Below are 25306 nucleotides of genomic sequence, written 5' to 3' on the forward strand. Positions count from 1 at the left end.
GCTGTGCAGGTGAACAGATAATGATGATTAAAAGATGCTTGTTTGGATATTAAGCATACTAATAACTAAAAGCAAAATCCAACCTTTTATTCCTTGTTGGTATATTTTTTTGGAGGGTTATTTGAGGGAAGAGCAACTTTGAAAAGTAAGGAAATGTGAGTAAGATTGAATCTGTCTATTCCAGGGGTGTCAAAGTCACATCACATTGTTGTCATGTGACAATTTGGAACTCCTAATATTCGCTAAACTGGGCATGGCCAACTTGTGGTTCATCCATCCCACAGACCGGGAGTTTGACAGCCCTGATCTATGCTAAACAATCCTGGGCATTTAAAGCCAAAATGTGTGTACTGTACTACAATTTCTTGGATAATTACTATATATCTCAAAAAAGATGATACTGCTTAAATGTTACATATTTTCCAGGGAAATCTTATTTTCCAAGAAAAAATAAGGAAATATTGCATGGGACTTTCTGAAAACTGTTTGGCTTTTTCGTAATGCAGAAAATTAAGTGTTTGGTAGATGCAATCAGCAGCATAAGATTTTATTATAGACATCTGTGTGATGTAACCTGAAACTCACTTATGAATTGACTTATTTTAAATCACTATTTAAGCCTTGAGCTTTACACTTCCAATATATTTCCTTATGTGATAGAACAGAGTCCCCTAGACCCACTCTACTTATGGCTGGCTCAGCATTCCTCCTATATTTAGGGAACCAGAGCCATGAAATTAATGCCTGCATAAAAATAGTTTGTTTTAAGTTTTGCAAAATGGCCTCAATGTAGTTCTTGTACAAAATAACCTAGGCAAAACATTGATCAAATAGTTCAATGTGCCTCTTGCAGGGACTATACAAATAACACAAACATGTCTGTACTACAAGAAAGATCTGAGAACATTATGAACCTGAACTTGAAGTTGTTGTTTGGATTTCAAAATAGTAGAAAAGAGATTAGTAAAAAACATACTGTTCTTTGGCCAGCACAGTTCCAAAATGTTCACGGAAGAGGTCTATGATTATGGTTATGTAACTTCCTTGATAGTAAGTCATGCTGAATGTAAGTTTTTGATTCTTCACAAATATCCATATTAGTAGGCTTCAAAGAAATTGTTTCCAAATTGTAGCTTGACGGCAGGTGAAATTATTTCATTCCAATGACAGGTCCCATCTGAGACTATTTCAGTGTTTTTCAACCAGTGTGCCGCGAGACATGGTCAGGTGTGTCGCAAAGCTCAGAGAGAGAGAAAAAACAAGAGAGAAAGAGAGAGAAAGAAAGAAAGAGCAAGAGAGAGAGAAAGCAAGCAAGAGAGAGAGAGAAAGAAAAAGAGAGAAAGAGAGAAAGAAAGCAAGAGAGAAAGAGAGAAAAAAGAAAGCAAGAGAGAGAGAGGAAGGGTAGGTGGGAGAGAGAAAGACATAGAGGGAGGGAGGGAGGGAGGGAGAAAGAGAGCAAAAAAGAGGAAAGAAAGAAGAGAGAAAGAAAGGGATGGAGAGAGAGAGAAAAAAAAGAGGAAGGGAGAGAGAGAAGGAGGGAGAGAGAAATACAGCAAAAGGGAGGAAGAGAGAGAGAATTTTTTGTCCAAACTTTTTTTAGCCACCCCCCATCCCACCCCCACTCAATGTGCCCAATGGTTTTGTACTACATGTAAAAAATGTGCCGCGGCTCAAAAAAGGTTGAAAATCACTGGACTATTTACTGTACAGTCACTTTGTATCAAACACAGAGTTGTAGAGCAGTGTTTCCCAACCTTCTTTGAGCCGCGGCACATTATTCATATTTTCAAAATCCTGGGGAACACTGAACAGGGGGCGGGGGACGCGGGGGGGCTAAAGAAAAGTTTGGAGAGAAAAAAATATATCTTCCTCCATTTCACTCTATTTCTCCCTCCCTCTTTCTCTCCCTTCCTTCCCTTCTTTCTCTCTCTCCATCCCTCTTTCTTTCTTTCTTCTTCTCTTTTTTGCTCTCTTTCTCTCTCCCTCCTTCCCTCCCTCTATGTCTTTCTCTCTCCCTTGCTCTCTCTCTGCCTCTCTTGCTATCTCTCTTTCATTCTCTCTTTCTCTCTCTCTCTTTCTGTCTCTCTTGCTATGTCTCTTTCTTTCTCTCTCTCTATCTCTTTCTCTCTTTCTCTGTCTCTCTCTGTCTCTCTTGCTATCTCTTTCTCTCTCTCTTTCTTTCTGTCTCTCTTGCTATCTCTTTCTTTCTTTCTCTCTGTCTCTTTCTCTCTCTTGCTATCTCTCTTTCTCTGTCTCTCTTGCTATCTCTCTTTCTTTCTCGCTCTCTATCTCTTTCTCTGTCTCTCACTCTGTCTCTCTTGCTATCTCTTTCTCTCTCTCGCTATCTCTTTCTTTCTTTTTCTCTCTCTCTTGCTATGTCTCTCTTTCTCTCTCTCTCTGTCTCCCTCTTTCCTTTCTATCTCTCCCTCCCTCTTTCCTTTCTATCTCTCCCTCCCTCTTTCCTTTCTATCTTTCTCTCCGTCCCTCAGCGGCGGCAAAGAAGAAGGAAGGAAGGCTGCAGAGGGCACCGAGGACAAGAGCGTTCGCTCGCTCCCTCGCCCTCTGACTTCCCTCCCTCACTGCTGAAGGGACGAGCGTGGGGAAGAAAGCGCGCGCGGGCCCGCTACAAGAAGGGGTTTTTTGCTTTCTTTTTTTCCCCGCCTCACGGGAGAGAGAGAGAGCAGCGCCCTGTCGGTTCCGAGCGCAGCCAGGGAAAGCGGCCTTGAGCCGAGTGCGAACTCCTTGCCAACAAAAAAAGGGGGTGGCGAAGGCAAAGCCTGGGAGGCGGGGAAGGGAAGAGCGGGAGACCCTCAGACAGAATGGCTGAGGGGAAGGAAAGACGGAAGGAGGGAGGGATTGAGAAGCAAAGCCAGGGAGGGCTGAGAGAAAAGGGGGAGCGGCGCGCGCGAGAGAGGGGCGGGGCGTGCTTTCCCGAAACGGACGGAGAAAGCCCTCTCTTGCAGCGAAAGCGCTCCCAGCCAGGGGGCTGCAAGAGAGGGCTTTCTCCGTCCGTTTCGGGAAAGCGCGCCCCGCCCCTCTCGCAGCCCCCTGGCTGGGAGCGCTTTCGTTCCGAGGAGTTGAAGCCACAGCCGCCGCCGCCATGAGAGAAGTCGCGCCCCAAGGCAGGGGACGGCGGAGGAGATGGGGCAGATCGGGCGGGGAGCTTTGCGGCACACCTAACCGTGTCTCACGGCACACTAGTGTGCTGCGGCACATCGGTTGGGAAACGCTGTTGTAGAGAACAACTTGATCGTGTTATTTTCCACTTATGAACTGCTTGTTTTTTCCATCACTTCCTCTGCTTCTCCTCCTCTATTAAAGAAGGAAAGGTACAATAGTTTCACATTCCTTTCAAAAGGTAGCGCTACGGAGAGGGACGGCATACAAATCTAATAAATAAATATTTCTCTGGAAAAATCCTCCTACAGGTACAGTCCCCATGTGTATAATATTGATGATATCCTGGAAATACACCTACACAAAACAGATTTGTATAATTTGCTAAACCAGAATAGTTTTCTTTTTACTTCATAACTAACATAAATTCTTCCAGGGGTGGCTTGTCAACTACCCATTATTACTGACTATGTGAATCTAGTCTCTAATCCTTGGCCTTTTATCACCACTGGACCAGAGTTGAAATGCTTCTAGTTCACTCATAAAAATATAGAAACATAGAAGATTGATGGCAGGACCTCATGGTCCATCTAGTCTGCCCTTATACTATTTCCTGTATTTTATCTTAGGATGGATATATGTTTAAATTCAGTTACTGTGGATTTACCAACCTGGAAGTTTGTTCCAAGCATCTACTACTCTTTAAGTAAAATAATATAATAATATAATACTTCTAAGAATATAAGAGGAGTGTTTGGTGCATGGCATTTTGGAAAGTAAGTAGTGAGATTTAGGAAAGGGCTTATCTGATTGACAACAAGAGCTTCACCGCTGTGTAGTCAGTTTGGTGAATTTTGACACAGGTACAGCTGAAATATATGGAAAGATGCAAAATTTCGTCAGTAATATTTTGGGGTGACAACAACCAGTGATGGGCTCCTATGGGTACGGTCAGGTACATAGAACCGGTAGAAATATTTTGAAATTTTTTCTTTTTTTTCCCCCTTCTGGGCTTTGGATGTTTTTTCTATCAAAGTAAATGAAGTCGAATGTGTATAATTTTAGAAAAGCTGTGTGTGTATGTGTGTGTACATGCACATACAGTTCATATAGTAGATAATGTATATTTTTGTGTAACTGTGTGTAATATGTATGTACACATATGGCACATAGCCATAGATTTAAATAGTATATTTTGGATGTTCAGTAATAGTAAATAGAAAGGGAAATTGTATCTCTTTAAGGCGAGGAGAGGCCAGGCACCCTAACCCAAACCCTTGACATGAGTGACTTCAAGTTGGCCACCTTTAAACCAGTTACATGACCTTTAAGCCACACCATCACATGATCATCAAGCCACTCCCACCTGGTCACATGGCCGGCAAGCCATACCCACAAAATAAGCCATGCCCACAGCAAGGTAGTAAAAAAAATTGCCGCCTTTCACTGGTGACAACTGTTTATTCTCATTGCAATGTCATCTTTCAGACTTTTATTTTGGAGGTAGCTTCTGCACAGGTCGTCTTTATTAACAACTTCTTTGTTTAGCAACTGTTTGCAATCGCATTGATCTGTAAAGCAAAGGAAAGATGAAATCAGATCAAAAGAGCAGTCATGATTTCACTTAACAAAAAGCTTCACTTATTGGCCAAACTGTCAATCCCAATATGGCCATAAAGGATTACAAGTACTGTAGTTCTTTGTGCTTTACAGCACCCACCCAGTTCCTTCTTCACTCAATTGCTTTGACACACCAGAACACCAAGTACAGCTTGCCTCATTATCTTGATGTAAGCCATTGTTTAACTACGGTTGAATAAATCGCAATGGTGCCTTCATATAACATGAATTGAAACCTCACAAACCATATCTTTGTTTTGAAAGGAATGAAACACGGCATTGCCCTTTAACCACAATATATAGGCTGCTTTAGTCCCAGGGAATAGCTCATTAATACTTTGAACGTGCTGGTCTTTCCCCCCACCTATCTTTTCTTTTATACACACAGAGCATATGCACCAAAAACAATTTCTTCACACTATTCTATTCTATTCTATTCTATTCTATTCCCCATCCCATCCCATTCTATAAATCAGGGGTCCTCAAACTTGGCAAGTTTAAGACTTGTGGACTTCAACTCCCAGAATTCTGGCTGGAGAATTCTGGGAGTTGAAGTCCACAAATCTTAAACTTGCCAACATAGTTCCTCTAAGCTGAGCAGTGAGCAATCGCTCACTTAAAAATCATCATCAACTCAGAGTTTTCCAAACCTGCCCAGAAGCCGAGAGGGAAAGAGTGAGAGGGAAGGAGAGAGGAAGAGAGGAAGAGAGAGAAACAGATAGAAAAAAGAGAGGAAGGAAAAGAGAAAGAAAAAGAATGGGAGTAAGGAAGAGAGAAAGAAAATCAAAAGCTAATTTGAAACTAGCTCAACTATTTAAGTGGCATTTTGATATTGATAGAGTTGCCCTAATTATGAGCTCACTGTTATAGACACACAGTACAGTATTTTATTTTGAAATTCTCTGAGGCAAAACAGGGTATGTATGTATGTATGTATGTATGTATGTATGTATGTATGTATGTATGTATGTATTTATTTATTTATTTCTGTGCCGCCCAGTCCCAAAGGGACTGCCGCTCAGACACTATACTTTTCCACCCACCCACCCAAAAAATTAGAGGGAACACTGCTTGCCAAGTTTGAAGACCTCTGCTATAAATGATGTTGGGTATTTTCATAGTTCTCCTGATAAGCGGATTATTGTCCTTTGCCCCAAGATCTCACTTGAATAATGAATCTCGAAACAGGGTGAAATGGTAACAGCGTGATACGAGGCGAGAGCAGATATTATAGGACTGGTACCTAAACAACAAAAATCATGAGCTGGTCCAGGTTTCATACTTTAGTATCGCTACCGCTTATGGACAATTTTAGGCAAAAATCACCGCACGTTTTAAGTTCAATATACGTTTGCCCCTAATAACTGTTAATGTTTTAACACTGAAATTGTTTATTTGCCAAAATAATGGAGTATTGCGTCATAACACAGAGACAAGAGGATGGGAAAAGCGCTATGATGGACACCCGGAGAAACAAAACGACCACATCATATGCCCCCCCCCCCCTTTTCGTCATCTCTTTTAATACTGTACAGGGATAAGCAAAATTGGCTTTTCTATGACATGTGGACTTCAACTCCCATAATTCCTGAGCTAGCATGATTGGCTGAGGAATTCTGGGAGTTGAAGTCCATAAGTCATAGAAGAGCCAACTTTGCCTACCTACCCCGTTTCAGTAGATTCTCAAATCTGAAGGGCGGGATTGATATTCCCCGCCTTTCCGTAAACCATGGCAACCGTTAGCCAATCCCGACTTGGTACGAACCTTCCAAGGGCCAATTGCACGATGGCATTGTAAGCTCCCGCTCCGGAGCTCTATTGGCTGCTAAGCACGCCGTCGAGGCGTACGCCGTCGAGATTCAACGCATGCGCGGTGTGGAGCGGTGGCTGAAAACCGGGTGCTGGTGCTGACAGGGCCATAGCCCGTCTCCGGAGTAAAGTCGAGGCTCGGAAGGCGAAAGCTTCACGTCCGCCGCGCGCATCTTTTTTCCCCCCCTGCTGCCGTTGCCAGCATGTTTCTCACTCGCTCCGAGTACGACAGGTAAGTAAGCAGCCACAGAACGGGCGGAAGCGCGGCCTGCTTTGGCCGGGGCTGAGTCACTGCAGCAGCGGCCTGGCTTTCCCAACGAGTCGTCCCGAAGGCTTTTCGGAAGGAGTTGTTGCCGGCCTCTCCTTGAGGCTGCCTTTAAAAGAGTGGCGGCCTTGGGTGCTTTTTTGGCTTCTTTTCTTTGGAAAGGAAGCGCTTCGGTCGGACCTCGTGCCTCCCTTCCTCCATGCCTGGGAATAGAGCAGTGTTTCCCAACCCTGGCAACTTGAAGATATTTGGACTTCAACTCCCAGAATTCCTGGCTGGGGAATTCTGGGAGTTGAAGTCCAAATATCTTCAAGTTGCCAAGGTTGGGAAACACTGGAATAGAGAGCAGTTTTTTTTATTTATTTATTTATGCATCAGACTTGGAAGGGACCTCGTGGGTCATCTAGTCGACCCCCTCTCCCGCCTGCGTGGGGGAGAAAAAAAAGGCTTAAACTTTTTGTCAAGCGGCTCCTTCACATTAGAAATCGGAGTTTTCCCAGGACTTGAGTGTCCCGCAAAAAAGTGTGGGCTTTTTTTGTCGGCGGGAAAAAGCATCTTTGAGTGTAAAACCGAACTGCAAAAATGTAAGCACTCTGGTGGTGCTGAAGAGATTTTTTAGGTGTGTTTGAAACAATGCTTCAAAAATGTACATTAATTCTGAATACTTAAAAGTTCAGTTTGTAGGGTGCTTTTAAAAAAAGATTTTCGATTTGCCTTAACTGCCTGCTCCTTATTTTGTACAAAGAAAAATAGAAGGGGATTGTAACATGTTTCAAATTGGTTAATCAGAAATCACACTATCCTGATCCTTTTGAATATTTTTGCTTAGAGGTAAAATTTATCCGTGTATTTCTTCTTCCCAGCAGGCTGGGCCTAATTTCTGTGTTGTGAAATTATTTCCTTAGTCATAATCCTCAAACTTTTGCTTTCGGTTATGCTTATCAGGCATTGGACCAGCTGACTGGCAACAAGTACAGTACTTTCATTGTTGGATTAAAGCACATGGTAGAAGAAAATTTACTATGCACAGATATATTTTTAGAATGTTACTTGTACAAACCAATACACCGTAGCCAAATAAACTTTGCCAAGTATTTTTGGCAATGTGTTGTGATATTTATGGAGAAGAAAAAGGTTTAATTTGGTGGTGACTTTTATAAATCATTTCATACATTTCCCCCCTCACATTTTGCAATATCATAAACTCCCAATCTCTACTCTCAGTGTTTTGTTTTAAGAGATTTGTTGAATTAAAAAATTGTTAAAATTGAGATATCTTCACATTTTTGGGGAAGTGATACATTTCTGAAGTTTAGAGTTTAAAACTAAACTGCTGAATAGAGTGCTGCCTACTTGGGAAAAGTGAGGTTTTTTATCCTATATTGGTGGGGATTCTTTTGCTAGAAAATTTAATATATTTAACATATGAAGATTTAATATCTGTTATACATTCATTCATTCATTTCAACTCCCTAAGTACTCTGGGCGGCTCACAACCAAAGAGAACAGGATATACAGTGTACAGCATTCAGAACATCTAAAAAGAAAAATTTAAAAACAATTTAAAATCCACAATAAAACCATATGCATCTTTTATGGCTGGATCTTGAAGGTGTATCCTCTAATCCAGTGTTTCCTAAACCTGGCTACTTGAAGATATCTGGAGTTCAACTTCCAGAATTGGCTGGGGAATTCTGGGAGTTGAAGTCCAAATATCTTCAAGTGGCCAAGGTTGGGAAACACTGCTCTAATCAATGGCCCAAGGCCTGCCGGAAAAGCCAGGTCTTTACAGCTTTCCAGTAGGGTGGGAGTAGTATGGATCTCAGGAGGCACCTGGTTCCAGAGAGCTGGAGCCATCACGGAGACACTGTTTAGCTGACGGGACCTGGAGAAGACCAACCCTGTGGGCTTTTATCGGTCGCTGGGAGCTATGCCGTAGAAAGTGGTCCCAAAGATTATGATGATGATGATGATGATGATTATTATTATTATTATTATTATTATTATTATTATTATTATTATTAATTAGATTTGTATGCCGCCCCTCTCTGAGGACTCGGAGTGGCATAGTCTGGCCCTAAGCCATATAGGGCTTTAAAAGTCATGACCAACACCTTGAATTGCGCCCCGAGACTGATTGGGGGCCAGTGCAGCTCACTATATATACATAATATATATTTGCCCCTTTTGGAAGCTGCTGTGTTTTCCTGAATTTCTCTCTCTGAAAACACCCTTGTTGAATATTTGCAACTAGTCTAGTTCAGCTAAAAAAAATACTTTGTCTTTCTGTCATTATTTGAAATCAAACTGTATTGCTTAAGTCTGATTCAAAAATCTAAATTCTAGTATATGTTCATTGTGACTCTTGATTCTTTCCTTTGCAGAGGCGTGAACACTTTTTCACCAGAAGGAAGATTATTCCAAGTGGAATATGCCATTGAAGCTATCAAGGTACATTTGAAATTATTGTGTAAAAAGTATCTTGAGCAATTTCGTAGAACTGGATGGACTACAATGGGGGAATCACAGAACAGTGAATGAAGATTGAGAATAGTGTTTGAGCAATGCTGTCCAATGCCACCCCGAGTCTTTGGAGAAGGATGGCATGCAAATATAATAATAATAATAATAATAATAATAATAATAATAATAATAATAATAATAAATATAAATATAAATATAAATATAAATATAAAAATATATAAATAAATAAAATTCTTCTATACTTTCTTTGAAGCAATGCTGTGATAGCTTTTACAGTCATGGTAATTGGTTAAGATTGGCAGTGTGTTGCATGTTATATTCTTTAACTTACCCAGTTGCATTCAATTTCTGTAAAATGTCTATGTAAATAACTGGGAGAATGTGATGGGTGTCGTTGGAAAATGCTCAGCAATCAATTGTGTAGCATTTTGTACACAATATTTTGAATTCAGCTTCGTAAGTATAAGCTACTTCTTCTTTATATCTGAACATGGCATGGTTACTGAAGGAAAGAGAAAATTCATTATCATTTTGATTATGTAGCACGATTCTATTAAGCAATTTAGTATTATTATTATTATTATTATTATTATTATTATTATTATTATTATTATTATTATTTATTAGACTTGTATGCCACCCTTCTCCGGAGATTCGGAGCGGCTCACAACAAAAACAAGGTGACAAATCCAATATATTAAAAGACATCTAAAAACCCATTATTAAAACCATGCAACACAATCATACCATACATAAACAATATAAGCCCAGGGGTATTTTAATTTCTCCATGCCTAACGACATAGGTGGGTCTTCAATAGCTTACGAAAGGCAAGGAGGGTGGGGAAAGTTCTGATCTCTGGGGGGAGTTGATTCCAGAGGGCCGGGGCTGCCACAGAGAAGGCTCTTTCCCTGGGGCCCGCCAGACGACATTGTTTAGTCGACAGGACCCGGAGAAGGCCAACTCTGGAACCTTATCGGTCGCTGGGATTCGTGCGGCAGAAGATGATTCTGAAGGTATTCTAGTCTGATGCCATGTGGGGCTTTATAGGTTATTACCAACACTTTGAATTGTGACCGGAAACTAATTGGCAGCCAGTGCAGGCTGATAGTGTTGACGAGACATGGGCCAATCTAGGAAGCCCCATGATAGCTCTCTCAGCCTCATTCTGCACGATCTGAAGTTTCTGAACACTCTTTAAAGGTAGCCCCATGTAGAGAGCGTTGCAGTAGTTGAACCTCGAGGTGATGAGGGCATGAGCGATTGTGAGAAATGACTCCCTGTCCAAATAGGGTCGCAAATGGTGCACCAGGCGAACCTGAAAGATGGTGCTCTAATGTTAGCTGTGGATCGAGGAGGACGCCCAAGTTGCGGACCCTCTCCGAGGGGGTCAATAACTCCCCAGGGTAATGGAGGGACTGATGGAATTGTCCTTGGAGGCAAAACCCACATCCATTCCGTCTTGTCATACAGCAACAGGAACATCAAGTTATTGCAGAACCACTATTGTTGTAGTGATTACAGTGCAGGCTAGGATTACTGTGATATAGGTTTATGTTGTTATTTAACCACAGAAGTTCACTGTGTGACTTTAGATCAAACAATGCAGCTTATGATTGTAAGAGGAAATATTAAGAGGGATTGCTTTATACATAACCCGAGCATCATAATTCAGAAGAAACATTTTAAAGATGGGATAATAGTAACTATAGCTTTGACATTCCTGCAAGGGTTCCTGATGGCCAGAGGAAATATAATTTCAGTCTATTACATAGTTTTCTTTGCTTGCTGATTGTTCTGTTATAGCATCTCCATGTCACGTTATAAAAATTTGAGCACTTGATAACTGGCATGTATTTAGAACAGTTGCAACATCCTGGGATCACACAATAATCATTTGTGATCTTCCCAGGTGGCTTCTGACAAGCAGAGACAGTAGGGGAAGCCAGATTTACTTAATAAATATTGATTCACTTAACAGCTATGGAAAAAAGTCATAAAATCAGGTCTGGCTCACTTAACAACTGTTTTATCTAACAGTAAAAATTCTGATTCCAATTGTGGTTGTAAGTCGACTACAATGACAATGGACTACCTGTGGTTATTATTTTTGGCATGGTGACAGTACTATTATTTTGCACTGAATAGAATTAAATTCAGCTTTTCTTATTCTGAACCTTCATAGTGGCACATGAACAATTAGTAGACTTAATCTATAAGCATTCCATTAGACGTCCCCAAAAGCTTCTCCCGTTTTAATGGGCCAAATATAGTAAATTGAAGTGTGGGGCTCTTTTAAACCACTTGAAAAATGTCTGTGGATTAGCAGGAAAGTTATCATGTCCTGATCTGTTTTTATTGCCAGAAAACATGGGTTTGAGTAGAACCTGATCATGCACAATGTTTTGAGTTGGCTAGTCTGTTAGAATTATAGTCCCTTACATATCTCGAATCCCAGCGGCCGATAAGGTCCCACAGAGTTGTCCTTCTCCGGGTCCCGTTGACTAAACCAGTGTTTTTCAACCAGTGTGCCGCGGCACACTAGTGTGCCGCGAGACATGGTCAGGTGTGCCGCGAAGCTCAGCAAGAGAGAGAAAGAAAGCAAGAGAGAGAGAGAAAGAGAGGCAGGGAAAGAGGGAGAGATAGAAAGAGAGCAAAAAAAGAGAGGAAGGAAGAGAAAGAGGGATGAAGAGAGGGAGGAAGGAAGAGAGAGAAAGAGGGAGAGAAATAGAGTGAAAGGGAGAGAGAGAGGATTTTTTTGTCCAAACTTTTTTTATCCCCCCCACTCAAGATGCCCCATTATTTTGTTTATGTAAAAAATGTGCCGCAGCTCAAAAAAGGTTGAAAATCACTGGACTAAACAATGTCGTTTGGCGGGCCCCAGGTGAAGAGCCTTCTCTGTGGCGGCCCCAGCCCTCTGGAATCAACTCTCCCCAGAGATCAAAACTGCCCACCACCCTCTTTGCCTTTCATAAGTTGCTCAAGACCCACCTATATCGCCAGGCATGGGGGAATTGAGACATCTCCCCTGGGCTTATCTAGTTTATGTACGGTGTGCTTGTGTTGTATGATTTTTAAATGACAGGTTTTTAGATACTTTCTTTTAATATTAGATTTGTTACATTGTATACTGTTGTTATTACTGTTGTGAGCTGCCCCGAGTCTGCGGAGAGGGGCGGCATACAAATCTAATAAATAAATAAATTAAATTAAATAAATAAATAAATAAATAAATAAAATCTCTTAAAAGGTGGGGGGAGTAAATATGCTGTTTGTATGTAGCTCAGTATACTAAGCATTGACTCATCGGTGCCTACAAGTTTCATTAATATAGATATGTAAGTAGTTCCTTGGTAGAGCTGCATGTCTCTCTGAAAAATTAATGGCAAACATGCTTGACTGGTATTATGAGCATCTTATTTGTTGTTTCAGAGTGATGTAAATTAATGCATGCTATTCATAAATATTTTAAAATATGTTTATTTTAAAATAGTCTTAAGTATAAAACGTATCAGGAAAGACTTAATGAACTCAATCTGTATAGTCTGGAGGACAGAAGGAAAAGGGGGGACATGATCGAAACATTTAAATATGTTAGAGGGTTAAATAGGGTTCAGGAGGGAAGTGTTTTTAATAGGAAAGTGAACACAAGAACAAGGGGACACAATCTGAAGTTAGTTGGGGGAAAGATCAAAGGCAACATGAGAAAGTATTATTTTACTGAAAGAGTAGTAGATCCTTGGAACAAACTTCCAGCAGACGTGGTTGGTAAATCCACAGTAACCGAATTTAAACATGCCTGGGATAAACATATATCCATTGTAAGATAAAATACAGGAAATAGTAAAAGGGCAGACTAGATGGACCATGGGGTCTTTTTCTGCCGTCAGTCTTCTATGTTTCTATCTGTGCCATAGGGCCTTTTTCAGAGCAAAGCCAGATCCTTATTGTTTGAAGATAATTGAATTTAGTATAAAAAAAAATAACCGTTGCAAATATCTGCAAGCAAATTACACTGCTATGGGAAAATGTCAAAATACATTTTGTACAAAATAATCTTGGTTATTTCTTAAATGGGATGGGAGCTGACCTAATCATGTAAGGGCTTGACAGGATTTATTGTACCTATTTCAAAAAGAATTAATATACCAAATCATGGAGTGGGACAACTCAGTGTGGCCAGTTTGGTATAGCTGATTTATCACTAAGTCTCCTCTGCCAACTCACTGCCACACAGGCCCAGCAATACAACTCCACACAGTCAACTCAGTGCGGGGACAACTCGCCTTAGATGGCTGGAGGGAGGAGAGTTCAGTGGTTGGGCGAGTGAGCAGGTGTGCAGAGTGGCAACAGCGGCTGGGGCATCCCATTTCAACACACTCTCACCACTGCTGAAACTGCTGACACTACTGCTGCCAAACTCCAAGCTGAAGAGGCCCAAGATGTTGGCAGCAGTGCATTGGGGAAGCAGTGGTGGTTAGGGCATTCCATTTTCACATCCCCTGACATTGCTGCAGCAAACTCCTGGAGCTCGACATGGCAGTGGTGGGGTGTGTGAAAATGGGACACATCCAAATGCTATCCACCCAGCACACCACCAAACGGCCTGAACTCCACCACCACCATTGCTGAACAGGACGAACTCTGAACGGTCCAGAGCTCAGCATGGTGATAGCAGTATATGTGAAAATTGGATATGCCAGTTGCTGACACTGTTCTGAACTCTGCCCGCTCACTTGCTCTCCTGCCCACGCGGCTGTCTCTCCAATGGGAAACCACTCTTCTACCCGCCTGTCTGCCTGCTCACATGGATCTCCCTCCCGCCTCCATGGCAAATTGTCCCTGCCGCGAGTTGGCTGTGTGAAGTTATATTGTGACTTGGTGAGGTGGACATTCCAAGCTGGCTGCACTGAGCTGTCGTAGACCCCCTAGATCAGTGATGGCAAACCTATGACACGGGTGCCACAGGTGGCACGAAGAGCCATCTCTGTTGGCATGTGAGCCATTGTCTTAGCTCAGCTCCAACATGCATGTGTGTGCCGGCCAGCTGATTTTTGGCTTGCACAGAGGCTCTAGAAGGACATTTTTGGCTTCCAGAGAGCGTCCGGGGGATGGCGGAAGGCGTTTTTACCCTCCCACCAGAAGTTGGGAAACAGGCCATTTCTGGCCTCCAGAAGACCTCCGAGGGGGGGTGGGGGGTGTTTTCTCCCTCCCCAGGCATTGAATTATGTGTGTGGACACTCGTGCATGTGCAACAACATGCGCGCACATTCTTTCGGCACCCGAGGAAAAAAAGGTTTGCCATCACTGCCCTAGATTGATTGGTGTAGTTAGTGCAGTTTATCAAATGTTACATATTGACTTAAGATGAGTAACAGTGAATGAATGGTAAAAAGTTCTTCTCCCTCATCCTTAGTCCATGATAAGATTAATCAATGATGGTCCAATTATTAGGACACCTGCAGTTCAAGGCCAAACCGTTGACCATTGATTAAAAAATTTCTTCTCCAAAGCTGCCCTTCCTCCTTATTGAATGGTGGGGGAGTTGGGAGGGTTTTGCCATTATTTGCCACGACATATCTGTTATTGCCCAACATGTATCCTTGTAGAAAAAGACTTATGAACTTCTATGAAGGTCTAGAATCAAAATACAGCACATTCAGATATGACATATCTGTTTAAGTGAAAATATGCTCTGAATTTTCCATTTCATGTTTACATTCTGGGTTTTGATTGCATCCAGCTTACATCCTATTGTTTAATACTCTTCTGAAATTCTGCATCTGATTATCATATGGGCTGAGCATTTCTTAGATTGTATAAAGCAAATTAACAGTTCTTTTAAAAGGTTAAAAATGGTTTATTATTATTTTTGTTAGCTTGGGTCCACAGCAATTGGAATCCAGACATCGGAAGGAGTTTGCCTGGCTGTGGAGAAGAGGATTACTTCACCACTTATGGAGCCAAGCAGTATTGAGAAAATTGTAGAAATTGATTCTCATATAGGTAAGAATGAAAGCTAATTCTTAAGAAAATTCTGCAGTGTAATTGCAATATGGATAGGATTAAAATCCTTGCTTTGGTGGTCTTCTAATTCCTAAATTATGAGCTTATGTGTAAACTTCCTTGGATGTGAAATTAATATTTACTACTGGTTTCTGTGTTCAGAATCAGCACAATATAGAATCAGATGTAGAAATCAAAAGCAACTTGCTACTATATGACCTCTCTAATAAAAGTTTGTCTCCAAATATAGAAATTGGAGAGCGCTCTTGATCCCCAGCCAATTCCTCTGTTGAAAGCTCATTGATTGACCTCTAATGTTAGCCTGTCCTCTATATGAGGCCATCTTTTTTAATATAATCATATACACACCTCTGATGAAAACTAAGCTAGAGTTCATTTATATCTACCTTTCTCTGTGTTTAATATCAATGTTAACTATTTTAATATAGCTGCGAACAATGGTATTGTCTAACAAAGTTAACTAACAAATAAGTATAACTGAAAAACATTTTAAGGTATCAGTACCTTATATCATTTGACCTGCTTTCTTTCACATGTAAATGCATGGACTTTGTTTATGACACATTTGACTTTCAACTTCTACAGTTTTTTAAAAGTGTCATGGATGATTAAAAACACATTATTTATTTCAATGTTCTTGAGTCAATTTTTGATGTCTCACAGGAAAGTGTTGAGGCTGGTACTTTTTAATTTGTATCTCCCTTTTTCAGGTTGTGCAATGAGTGGCTTGATAGCTGATGCAAAGACATTAATTGACAAAGCAAGAGTTGAGACACAGGTAAAACTCACATACTGATCTTTGTGCATCTTGCTTTTTCCCTCCTACTTTTTTTTAAAAAAAAGAAAATTAGTTATCCATTCAAACTTAAACGTGGCAGCAGAACTGCAGAAAAGAATTACAAATTAAATTTTACATGAAAAGAATATGCAAAATTCAAGATGGATATGAAAGGGTGGAAAATAAGATTCTATACTGGATTTTTAGGGTCACTAATTATTTACAATTACATGAATATTAGAAGAAACTGATATCAGAATATTGCTCTACTATCATGGCTTTAGGATTGCTCTCTTTGAACTGAGTTTGACATTTTAATAGTCTTATTGCTCTTTTTAAATTCTCTATCCAATAAAGAGAAAGAAAATGTATAACTTAGGAAATAGATACATTTGTGTTCTGCCTCATGCTTCTCAGTGGCCAATTAGAGCTCACAGAGTTGGCCTTCTCCAAGTCCCCTCGACCAACTATCTTCAGAGATTCACACCACCCTCATCCTCTTAGCCTTCCGGAAGGCCTTAAAAACATGGCTTTGCCGGCAGGTGTGGGGCCGTTGAGCCATAGTATTCTGTTCCGGCCAGAATAGGATGAATGTTTGTACTGGGATTTTAATTGCAATATATTGTTTTATTCATGTACACCGCCCTGATTCCGTCAGGAGATGGGTGGCTTATAAATCTAACAAAATAAATAAAATAAATATTTTTAGTGAACAGGTAAATCAGTCTTTAACTTTATAATTGTCAGGATTGTGCTTTCTATGGGTATGTTATTAAATTGGAAATGTGTTTCAATGAATGATTTCCATAATCTTTGCAAGTTAACATTCTTGGATCAATGAGCTCCTTCAGATCACAATTAACAGCATATAAATCATTTTTCTCTGAGTGGCAAAATATATAAGCTACTCAATAAGCTACACAGATGGCAAAATATATAAGCTACTCAACTATGGAATATTGATTCTGTGAGATTAGTTCCTTTCGTGTAATAAATTATAGTCTGCATAGGAACTGCTCATGGTAGAATGCTTCCCATGTGGTTGGAAGCATTTAAAAGAATTTTAACTAAGCTTGAATAGGAAATATGGACAGTGTTATTCATAGCACATATCTATTCTAAAAGGAATAACAAATTAAACACAAACGAGTCTTCAGAGAAGGGTGGTATACAAATCTAATAAATTATTATTATTATTATTATTATTATTATTATTATTATTATTATTATTATTATTATTATTAAATCTTACCTCATATTGAACGTTCTTTATACTATGTTGCAATTTGCATGTTAAATAATCTTTTGAGCGTTTCTTCTTACGGTTCTAATTTTGGCTGAAGTTTATTTGGATGCAGATTGTATATATATTGAAGAAATGTATCTTTTATGAAAAGAGATTTAGATGTCTCTTTCTATCATCTCAGAATCACTGGTTTACATACAATGAAACCATGACTGTGGAAAGTGTGACACAAGCTGTGTCCAACTTAGCGTTACAGTTTGGAGAAGAAGATGCTGATCCAGGCGCAATGGTATGTATGTCAATTATTGTTAAATGTCCATTGTTGACAATTGTACTCTTCAGTTACTAGATCATTGATGCATAATCCTTTTATGGTTTCATTCTAGTCAAGGCCATTTGGTGTGGCATTACTCTTTGGAGGCGTCGACGAAAAAGGACCTCAACTGTAAGTTGGGTTTTGTTTCTTCATTCTCATTATTTATGTATTTAAATCCAGGCTACTTATCATTGCTGAGTTAGAAGATAGAGTTCTACATAATCAACCTGACAGTGATAACATTCAACCAGTGGAACAGTTTGCCGCCAGAAGTTTTAAGTGTTTCATCACTGGAAGCTTTCAAGAAGAAACTGGAGAGCCATCTGTCAGAAATAGCATAGAATCTTCTGTTTGAACAGGGGGGGTTACACTAGGTGACCTACAAGGTCCCTTCCAATTCTGTTAATCTCTGGCTAGTGGAGACAGCATCCATTTATGGGTTAACTCTGTCTATTATCCAATCAGGACTGAGTCTGCTAAATGATTACATGCCTCCTCATCCTGCAACTTCCGCTTTTTAGTCTGATCTTCCACATGCACAGGAAGCCTAAAAGGCCATTAACTTGGTTTAAACAAGGTTCCAATTGCCCCCATTAAAAATCAAATTGTCCCCCTGTGGTGCATGGGCCCCACATTACAAACCACTGATCTAGTCCTTGTAACCAGAAGCCCTTCAAAGTTCCAAGCACATTTTAAAGGAGAAAGTTATCCCTAAAATTCATAGTGGAAGCACTCAGTTAAGAATGCAAGAAAGGCTTGAGAATGAGGAAGGGAAAGCTTCCACTATTGCCATTCCCTTAAGCAGGTAGAGAAAATAATAATCCTGCATTGCAAAATAACATTAAACTTTTATGTCTGCAGATTTTTTAAATATTTGTAGTCATTAACCAGCAAAGTTTACTTATAGAAACAAATACATTTGACGGACAGCACACTTTAAATCGTGTACTTTGCATTTTAATAAACTCAGATTTCTTTCATCTTTAGGCTGTCTTTTTTTCTCTCTTATTTTCAATTTGTTCTTCAGTAATTGAATACAGTTTCATGATAAGAGGAAATGATATTTGACACTAACTATTTAACAACAAAATGTTCTTTATTGAAACAACCATATGAGAAATGGTACTGTAAAGATGTATTTTAAAGAACATGAACTGTTATAGTTTGTAAAATATTTTATCAGTTGCTGAGATTTATTAAATTGCTGCAAGACAATAAGGTAATTTATTTCAATTCTGAACCATCTCCATTTTTTTTTACCATTGTATTCTTATAATGAGAACTCAGTTATGCCTATAGAGATTTTGGTTCACACAATTATATTACTGCCTTCTGTGCCTTAATATTTATTTATTTACTGTAGTTTAATGTACTTGTGGACCAATCAACCTGTTTTTCAATAGATAGCTCTGATAAAATCATAGTTTGTAGAATTATGGGTGTACAAGCAATTGCATGAGCTATAGGAACTTAAATCCTAAAGAAAGGTTCAAAAATCTGAAAACCACAAATATAGCAAAGAGATTCAATTCACAGGACCCTTCTAGAAGAAGAAGGAAAGGGCAATGTTACTTGCTTAGTCATATTATGTGCTTAATCAAGTGTAAAACTAATTTCTGCAGCACAATCTTAGCCATTTTAATAAATGAAAGGACAAAACTGACTTCAATGTTACATTTTTTAGGAAACAAATAAGTAGAAATTGATTTGATTTGATTATGAGTGAGAGGGGTAGAGGGAGAGAGAGCTAGAAAGAGAGAGGAGAATTTAATGCAGGTGATTCTTTTGTGGTTATTAAAAGAACAAAAAAGCCATCCTAAAGTTTATTTGAATCAGAAGTGTCCTTTTGGGGGGGTGGGGTGATATTGAAGGCGTTTCTTCTCATCAGGATGTGTATATGATGCCTTCTTGACAGGTTCTCCTTTAAAATAAAGCCAAGCCAGGCAAATCCTATTCACCATGCAATACTTTCTAGTTCTAAGCTATGTAGTAAAACTGTGGCTATCCCTACTAGTCTCCCAAATTTGATGGATGTAAGCATTTGATTATGATGTGCACATGTGTACCTACACAATCTGTTCCTAGTCAAATATAACTCACAGAATAAAACTGCAGATTTTATAAGTGATTTGCATGGCACTTAGTTTGTTCATTTTTCTATCTTTTAATTATGCATGTAGATTTCATATGGATCCTTCTGGGACTTTTGTACAGTGTGATGCAAGAGCAATTGGATCAGCTTCAGAAGGTGCACAAAGCTCACTGCAGGAGGTTTATCATAAGGTGAAAGCCCATTTTATTTGGCCTTACTCTTTTTTGCAGCTCTTTGATGAAAGCAGTGAGATGAAGGAATTAACTGTGAGCTTTATTGTAGCCACAAAATCCTGTTGGTTGGTTCTCTTTTAAACTAGCTGTAACTTTAATACCATAGAATCACCTGGGTTATCTTTGTTTCTCATCAATGTATTTCAAGCAATTTAAAAAGTGTCATTACACGTGGTGTTTTGAATATTTTTTCAATATATTTATAGTGCTCTAGGTGGTTTGGGATCTGAGAAGTTCACAGGAGTAGAACCTTTTATAGAAATATAAAAAGAGATTTTGAGATATTTTAAAATAAATCTGCTTTCTTGACTAACAAGTCAAATTAGTAATTTAACCCCATGCGTAAACAAGAGCTTGTATTGTCTTTAAATAAATATAACATGTTAATGATATGTCAATGACTGAAACCTGCAGTTCTCAACCCTAAAAATATTTTCACAATGGTGAACTGCATCTGGCTGAATAATTTTCCATCAAACAATTGAGATTTACTGTATGTAAATTCAGTTTAGATAGCATGTGTAGTAAGAACACTATCCAGTCAGTTTTAGACATGTCATTATATATATTTAAGCATTTGTTTAATTTAAGAGAATGATTCAATTAATGTGATAACTAGTCACTTGGTGCCTATCGCATCAGCCTTAAGTTTAATTATTTTTCTTTACAGTCAATGACACTGAAAGAGGCAATTAAGTCGTCCCTTATAATTCTAAAACAAGTTATGGAAGAAAAGCTGAATGCAACTAACATTGAGGTATGTTAATCCATTTATTAAAGGTTTTCCATAAATGTCCATCTTACCTGAATTTCAGCATAGATATCGAAGTAGCTTAGATTTGCTATGGATTGTATCTTATGTCCCAATTATTTTGGGGTAGAATTGTAGGAGTTAAGTTTCACATTTGGCTCTCCTGCTTCCTTGTTGATATTCCTGAGATTAGAGTGTTGAGATCTTTGTACTGAAATAGTAACACATCTTAACATCTGCATGACAATGGGAAAGATTCTTTACTGCCATAGTAGGAAAAATAATGTGAAGTGAATAAATCAAGCACTTAAAATCTTAAAAACTAACACTGGTGACTCAATTTCCATCTAATTCAATGTTCTACTAACCAGACAATTAGATAGGAATGTGGACAGCTGCCTAACTTAAAAACAGAAAACTTTCTGTTCTCCAACAGCTGGAATTGACAGGTGTATTGCTTTAGTATCAGAAATGCCACATAATTGTTTTTGATGAATTAAGGTTGAGGTTATCCAAACATGGCCAAGGTGAAAAACTCAGGAACTAGAATATATGGAAGATTTGGAACAAGGCTGTGGAAGAATCTAGTGACTTTACGTGATCTTTTTAAAAAGCATATCAGATCTTATTCAAACCTGGATAGTAGATCAGTACGAAAGGGTTGACGTTTAAATTGGCAAGAACCTTCCCAAAGGATATATTGGAAAACCACTTCAATAAAGCTGCCAAGTAGTTTTATTGCAATGGTTTTTTAGGAAATTGAATGCAAGCAACATTGAATGCAGCCACTGAGGGTAGCCTTAAGACCAGCAAAAATTGTTAAGTGAACTGCATAAGGGTGTCAGGAAATCACTAAAGTTAGAACTAAAATGCTGTGATTACCCTGTTTAACACAAGCTTAACATAGTGGCCCCTCTGCAAAACAGAAATGTGTGGCATAACACAGCAGATGAAATATTGGGGCTATAGGGGTTCTTACTGGTGGATTCTTGATAGGCACCCAAATCTTCTCAATACTATACCTTTTACCACTTCCGCTTCCTGCCCTCCACCCGCAATTTGTATATTGGATTGTTTCTTGCCATAATGATCTTTAAACTTTAGATTACCAATGCATCAACATTCTCATCAACCTGACACCCAGTGCCTGGTCTAGCACTTTCCCTGTCTTCCATTCTTTACCTTCCCTCAGTCAGTAATGCTGACATTGCTGCATGGTATTTTTACAAAAGATAAATGAAAACAACACACACACTCCCCAATTTTCCCAGCATATTTTCTTCCCTCCCTCTTTTACCTTTTCTTAGTCAGTGCACTTTTATAGTGTCAGGGCCTGTTCCATACCAAGATGGTCTCAGCCATAAAGAATCATCTCACAGTGCAATTTATTTCACTAGCTTGGTGCTTCCCAATATTCCCTCCCTTGACTTATCTCATCTGCTAATGAAGGAGACCCTTTAGTTCCCACTCTTACACAACCACTCAATTCTGCCCAGATAAATTATATTTTGCTTACTTTCCAAAACAAGCTTATTCTATATATGGACCATATATAAAACATGCATATTTGGCTTTAGGCATAGACTTACCACAAATCAGCTTGCTTGGGGCAGCAAGAGCTTTTGCAACGAATATACTGTACAGCTCTACTTGTCCTTTGTGTTTTATGGAGCAAAGGGGAAGTTGTATGTACCAGACTCAAGTTTTGATGGGGCAGTGTGGATAGGGTAGGAGAGAATAGAATAGGATTTTATTGGCCAAATGTGATTGGACACACAAGGAATAAGCAATCAAATCATATTACGAACCAGTCAATATAAATGATACAAGCAACAAATCATATTATGAATCAGTCAATAAGGATACAAGCAACAAAGTTACAGTCATACAGTCATTTGTGGGAGGAGATTGGTGATAGGAACGATGAGAAGATTAATAGTAGTGCAGACTTAGGAAATAGTTTGATAGGGTTGAAGGAATTATTTGTTTAGCAGTTATGACATTCGGGGGGAAACTTGTTGTATCTAGTTGTCTTGGTGTACAGTGTTCTAGTGTTGTTTTGAGGGTAGGAGTTGAAAGAATTTATGTCCAGGACGTGAGGGTTCAATAAATATTTCCACAGCTCTCTTTGATTCACGTAGTATATATAGATGAAACTCAGAAAATTAGAATAGCGTACAAAAGTTTATTTATTTCAGTAATGCAAATAAAAGGTGAAACGTAATATATGAGAGAGACCCATTACACACAGAATATGGAAATGCATTTCATTTAGAAATCAAGGAGCCAGAGTATGGAGGAAGAATGGAGAGGCACACACTTCAAGATGCTTGAAGTCCAGTGTGAAGTTTCCACAGTCTGAGTTGATTTGGGGAACCATGTCATCTGCTGATGTTGGTCCACTGTGCTTCATTAAGTCCAGGTTCAACACAGCTGTCTACCAGGAGATTTTGGAGAACTTCATGCTTCCTTCCTCAGATGAGCTTTATGGGGATGCTGACTTCAATTTCCTAGCAGGACTTGGTACCTGCCAAGAGCACCAAAACCTGGTTCAATGACCGAGAGATTATTGTGCTTGATTGGCCAGCAAACTCGCCTGATCTGAACACCATAGATAATATTTGGGGCATTGCCAAGAGAAAGATGAGATACAGAACAATGAGAAGAGCTAAAGGCTGCTATTGAAGCATCCTGGTCTTCCATAACATCTCAGCAGTGCCACAGTCTGATAGGTTCCATGACACGCTGCATTGAGGCAGTAGTTGCTGCAAAAGGGGCCCAAATCAAGTACCGAGTACATATGCATGCTTATACTTTTCAGAGGTCCGATATTGGTCTATGTATAATTCTTGTTTTATTGATCTCATGTAATATTCTAATTTTCTGAGATGGAGGATTTGGGATTTCCATGAGGTGTAGGCCATAATCATCACAATTATGACAAATCACAACTTAACTATTTTGCCTTGCATGTAATGAGTCTCATATATTATGTTTCACCTTTTAAGTTGCATCATTGAAATAAATGAACTTTTGCATGATACTCGATTTTTTTGAGTTTTACCTGTAGGTCCTCAATTGAAGGCAGGATGGTAGCAATTGCTTTTTGTGCAGTTCTGATTATCCTCTGAAGTCTGTGTCTGTCTTTTTGAGTTGCAGAACCAAACCAGACAGTTATAAGGGTTGAGGTGACAGATTCAATAATTCCTCTGTAGAACTGTAGGATAAACTGTAGGGTAAAAAATATTTGTTCGCCCTAATGAAACTAAATTTAAGCAAAGAGTTTTTGTAATTTCTTCTTTCTTTGAAGAAGTAGAGCATGCTAGAAATGACTTTTTTTTAGAAATGAATTAGGGTGGAAAGATCTACAAGCCAAAATTGTTCAGACCTTTGAATATTAGTATCTGTTTCATGTGCAGTAATCAATCATCCGTATGTCAAGGACTGCTACTTTCTAATGTGAATAAGTATTTATAACTTGCCTTTGCTGTCCTTGCAGCTTGCAACAGTGCAGCCTGGCAAGAAGTTCCACATGTACACAAAAGAAGAACTTGAAGATGTCATCAAAGATATTTGATGAGAGGAGGAACCTCTCCCAACTGCCTCATTCCCTGACCACAGCAAACTGAATGAATCTTCAGTTGTTTTCCAGTGCCCGTAACTTTATTTCAGCAGCACGTATGCCTGCTCTTAAAGGCGCAAAGATTTTTTTACAGTTTCTGTACATAAAGATCTTCAACAAGAGGAAACTAGAATAAATCATTTTGTTATTCTTACGTCACTAATTCTTTAATAAAAGTTCTGCAGTGGGAGGTATGCTTAAAATCAGTAGTGTTAGGTTAGATGCATTTTCCAATGTTTTCTTCCTCTTACATCAAATTTGGCTTTCTCAGGGATGCATACAAGAGAATGGGAATGCAGGTAGTCCTCAGCTTACAACAGTTCATTTAGTGACCGTTCAAAATTTCAACAGCACTGAAAAAAGTGACTATGACTGTTTTTCACAGTTACAGCCTTTGTAGCATCCCCAAGATCATGTGATCAAAATTCAGAAGCTTGGCAATTGGTTCATACTTATGAACATAGCTGTGTCCCAAGCTCACATGATCTTCTTTTGCGACCTTCTGATAATGTCAGTGGGAAAGCCAGATTCATTTAACAACTGGGTTACTCACGTTAACGGTTACTCACATTATTCTCTTAACAGTTGTTAAGTTAATCACCTTAACTGTGGCAAGAAATGTCATAAAATGAGACAAAACTCAATTTTTCACTTAGTAAAAGAAATGTTGGTCATACGTCGATGACCACCTGTAATTGCATCTCTCTTCCACACACACATATTGTCAGCCCTTTATTATTTGGTTCAGCTAGTCCTCAACTTACAACAGTTTATTTAGTAACCATTTGAAGTTAACAATGTCACAACAGCAGGGGGGGAAAGTGATGCCATGATCATTTTTTCACACTTAAGACCAAGGCAGCGCCCCGTGGTCACATGATCAAAAATCAGGCGCTTGGCCATTGCCTCATATTGATGATGGTTGCATTGTCTCATCTTTTGTAAC

At 39.2% G+C, this 25306-nt stretch overlaps 1 protein-coding gene across 1 annotated transcript; it reads left to right on the plus strand.

Moving 5' to 3' along the window:
* The first annotated feature begins 6568 nt into the window (after positions 1-6568).
* On the plus strand, positions 6569-24514 carry PSMA5 (proteasome 20S subunit alpha 5). Its single transcript, XM_070745129.1, has 9 exons — positions 6569-6778; positions 9196-9262; positions 15175-15301; positions 16033-16100; positions 17528-17635; positions 17733-17791; positions 19843-19945; positions 20658-20744; positions 24238-24514. Exons 1-9 carry the CDS (start codon positions 6750-6752, stop codon positions 24313-24315), a joined length of 726 nt encoding a protein of 241 aa, XP_070601230.1. The 5' UTR covers positions 6569-6749; the 3' UTR covers positions 24316-24514.
* The last annotated feature ends 792 nt before the right edge of the window (positions 24515-25306 follow it).

The sequence above is a fragment of the Erythrolamprus reginae genome, chromosome 3 (genome assembly GCF_031021105.1).
Source record: "Erythrolamprus reginae isolate rEryReg1 chromosome 3, rEryReg1.hap1, whole genome shotgun sequence".
Taxonomy (NCBI): Eukaryota; Metazoa; Chordata; class Lepidosauria; order Squamata; family Dipsadidae; genus Erythrolamprus; species Erythrolamprus reginae.

Coding starts and splice junctions, on each gene's coding strand:
- PSMA5 (XM_070745129.1), top strand. CDS start 6,750: ATGTTTCTCACTCGCTCCGAGTACGACAG. Junction 9,263..15,174: donor ATGCCATTGAAGCTATCAAG/GTACATTTGAAA, acceptor TATTTTTGTTAG/CTTGGGTCCACAGCAATTGG. Junction 17,792..19,842: donor GACGAAAAAGGACCTCAACT/GTAAGTTGGGTT, acceptor TTATGCATGTAG/ATTTCATATGGATCCTTCTG.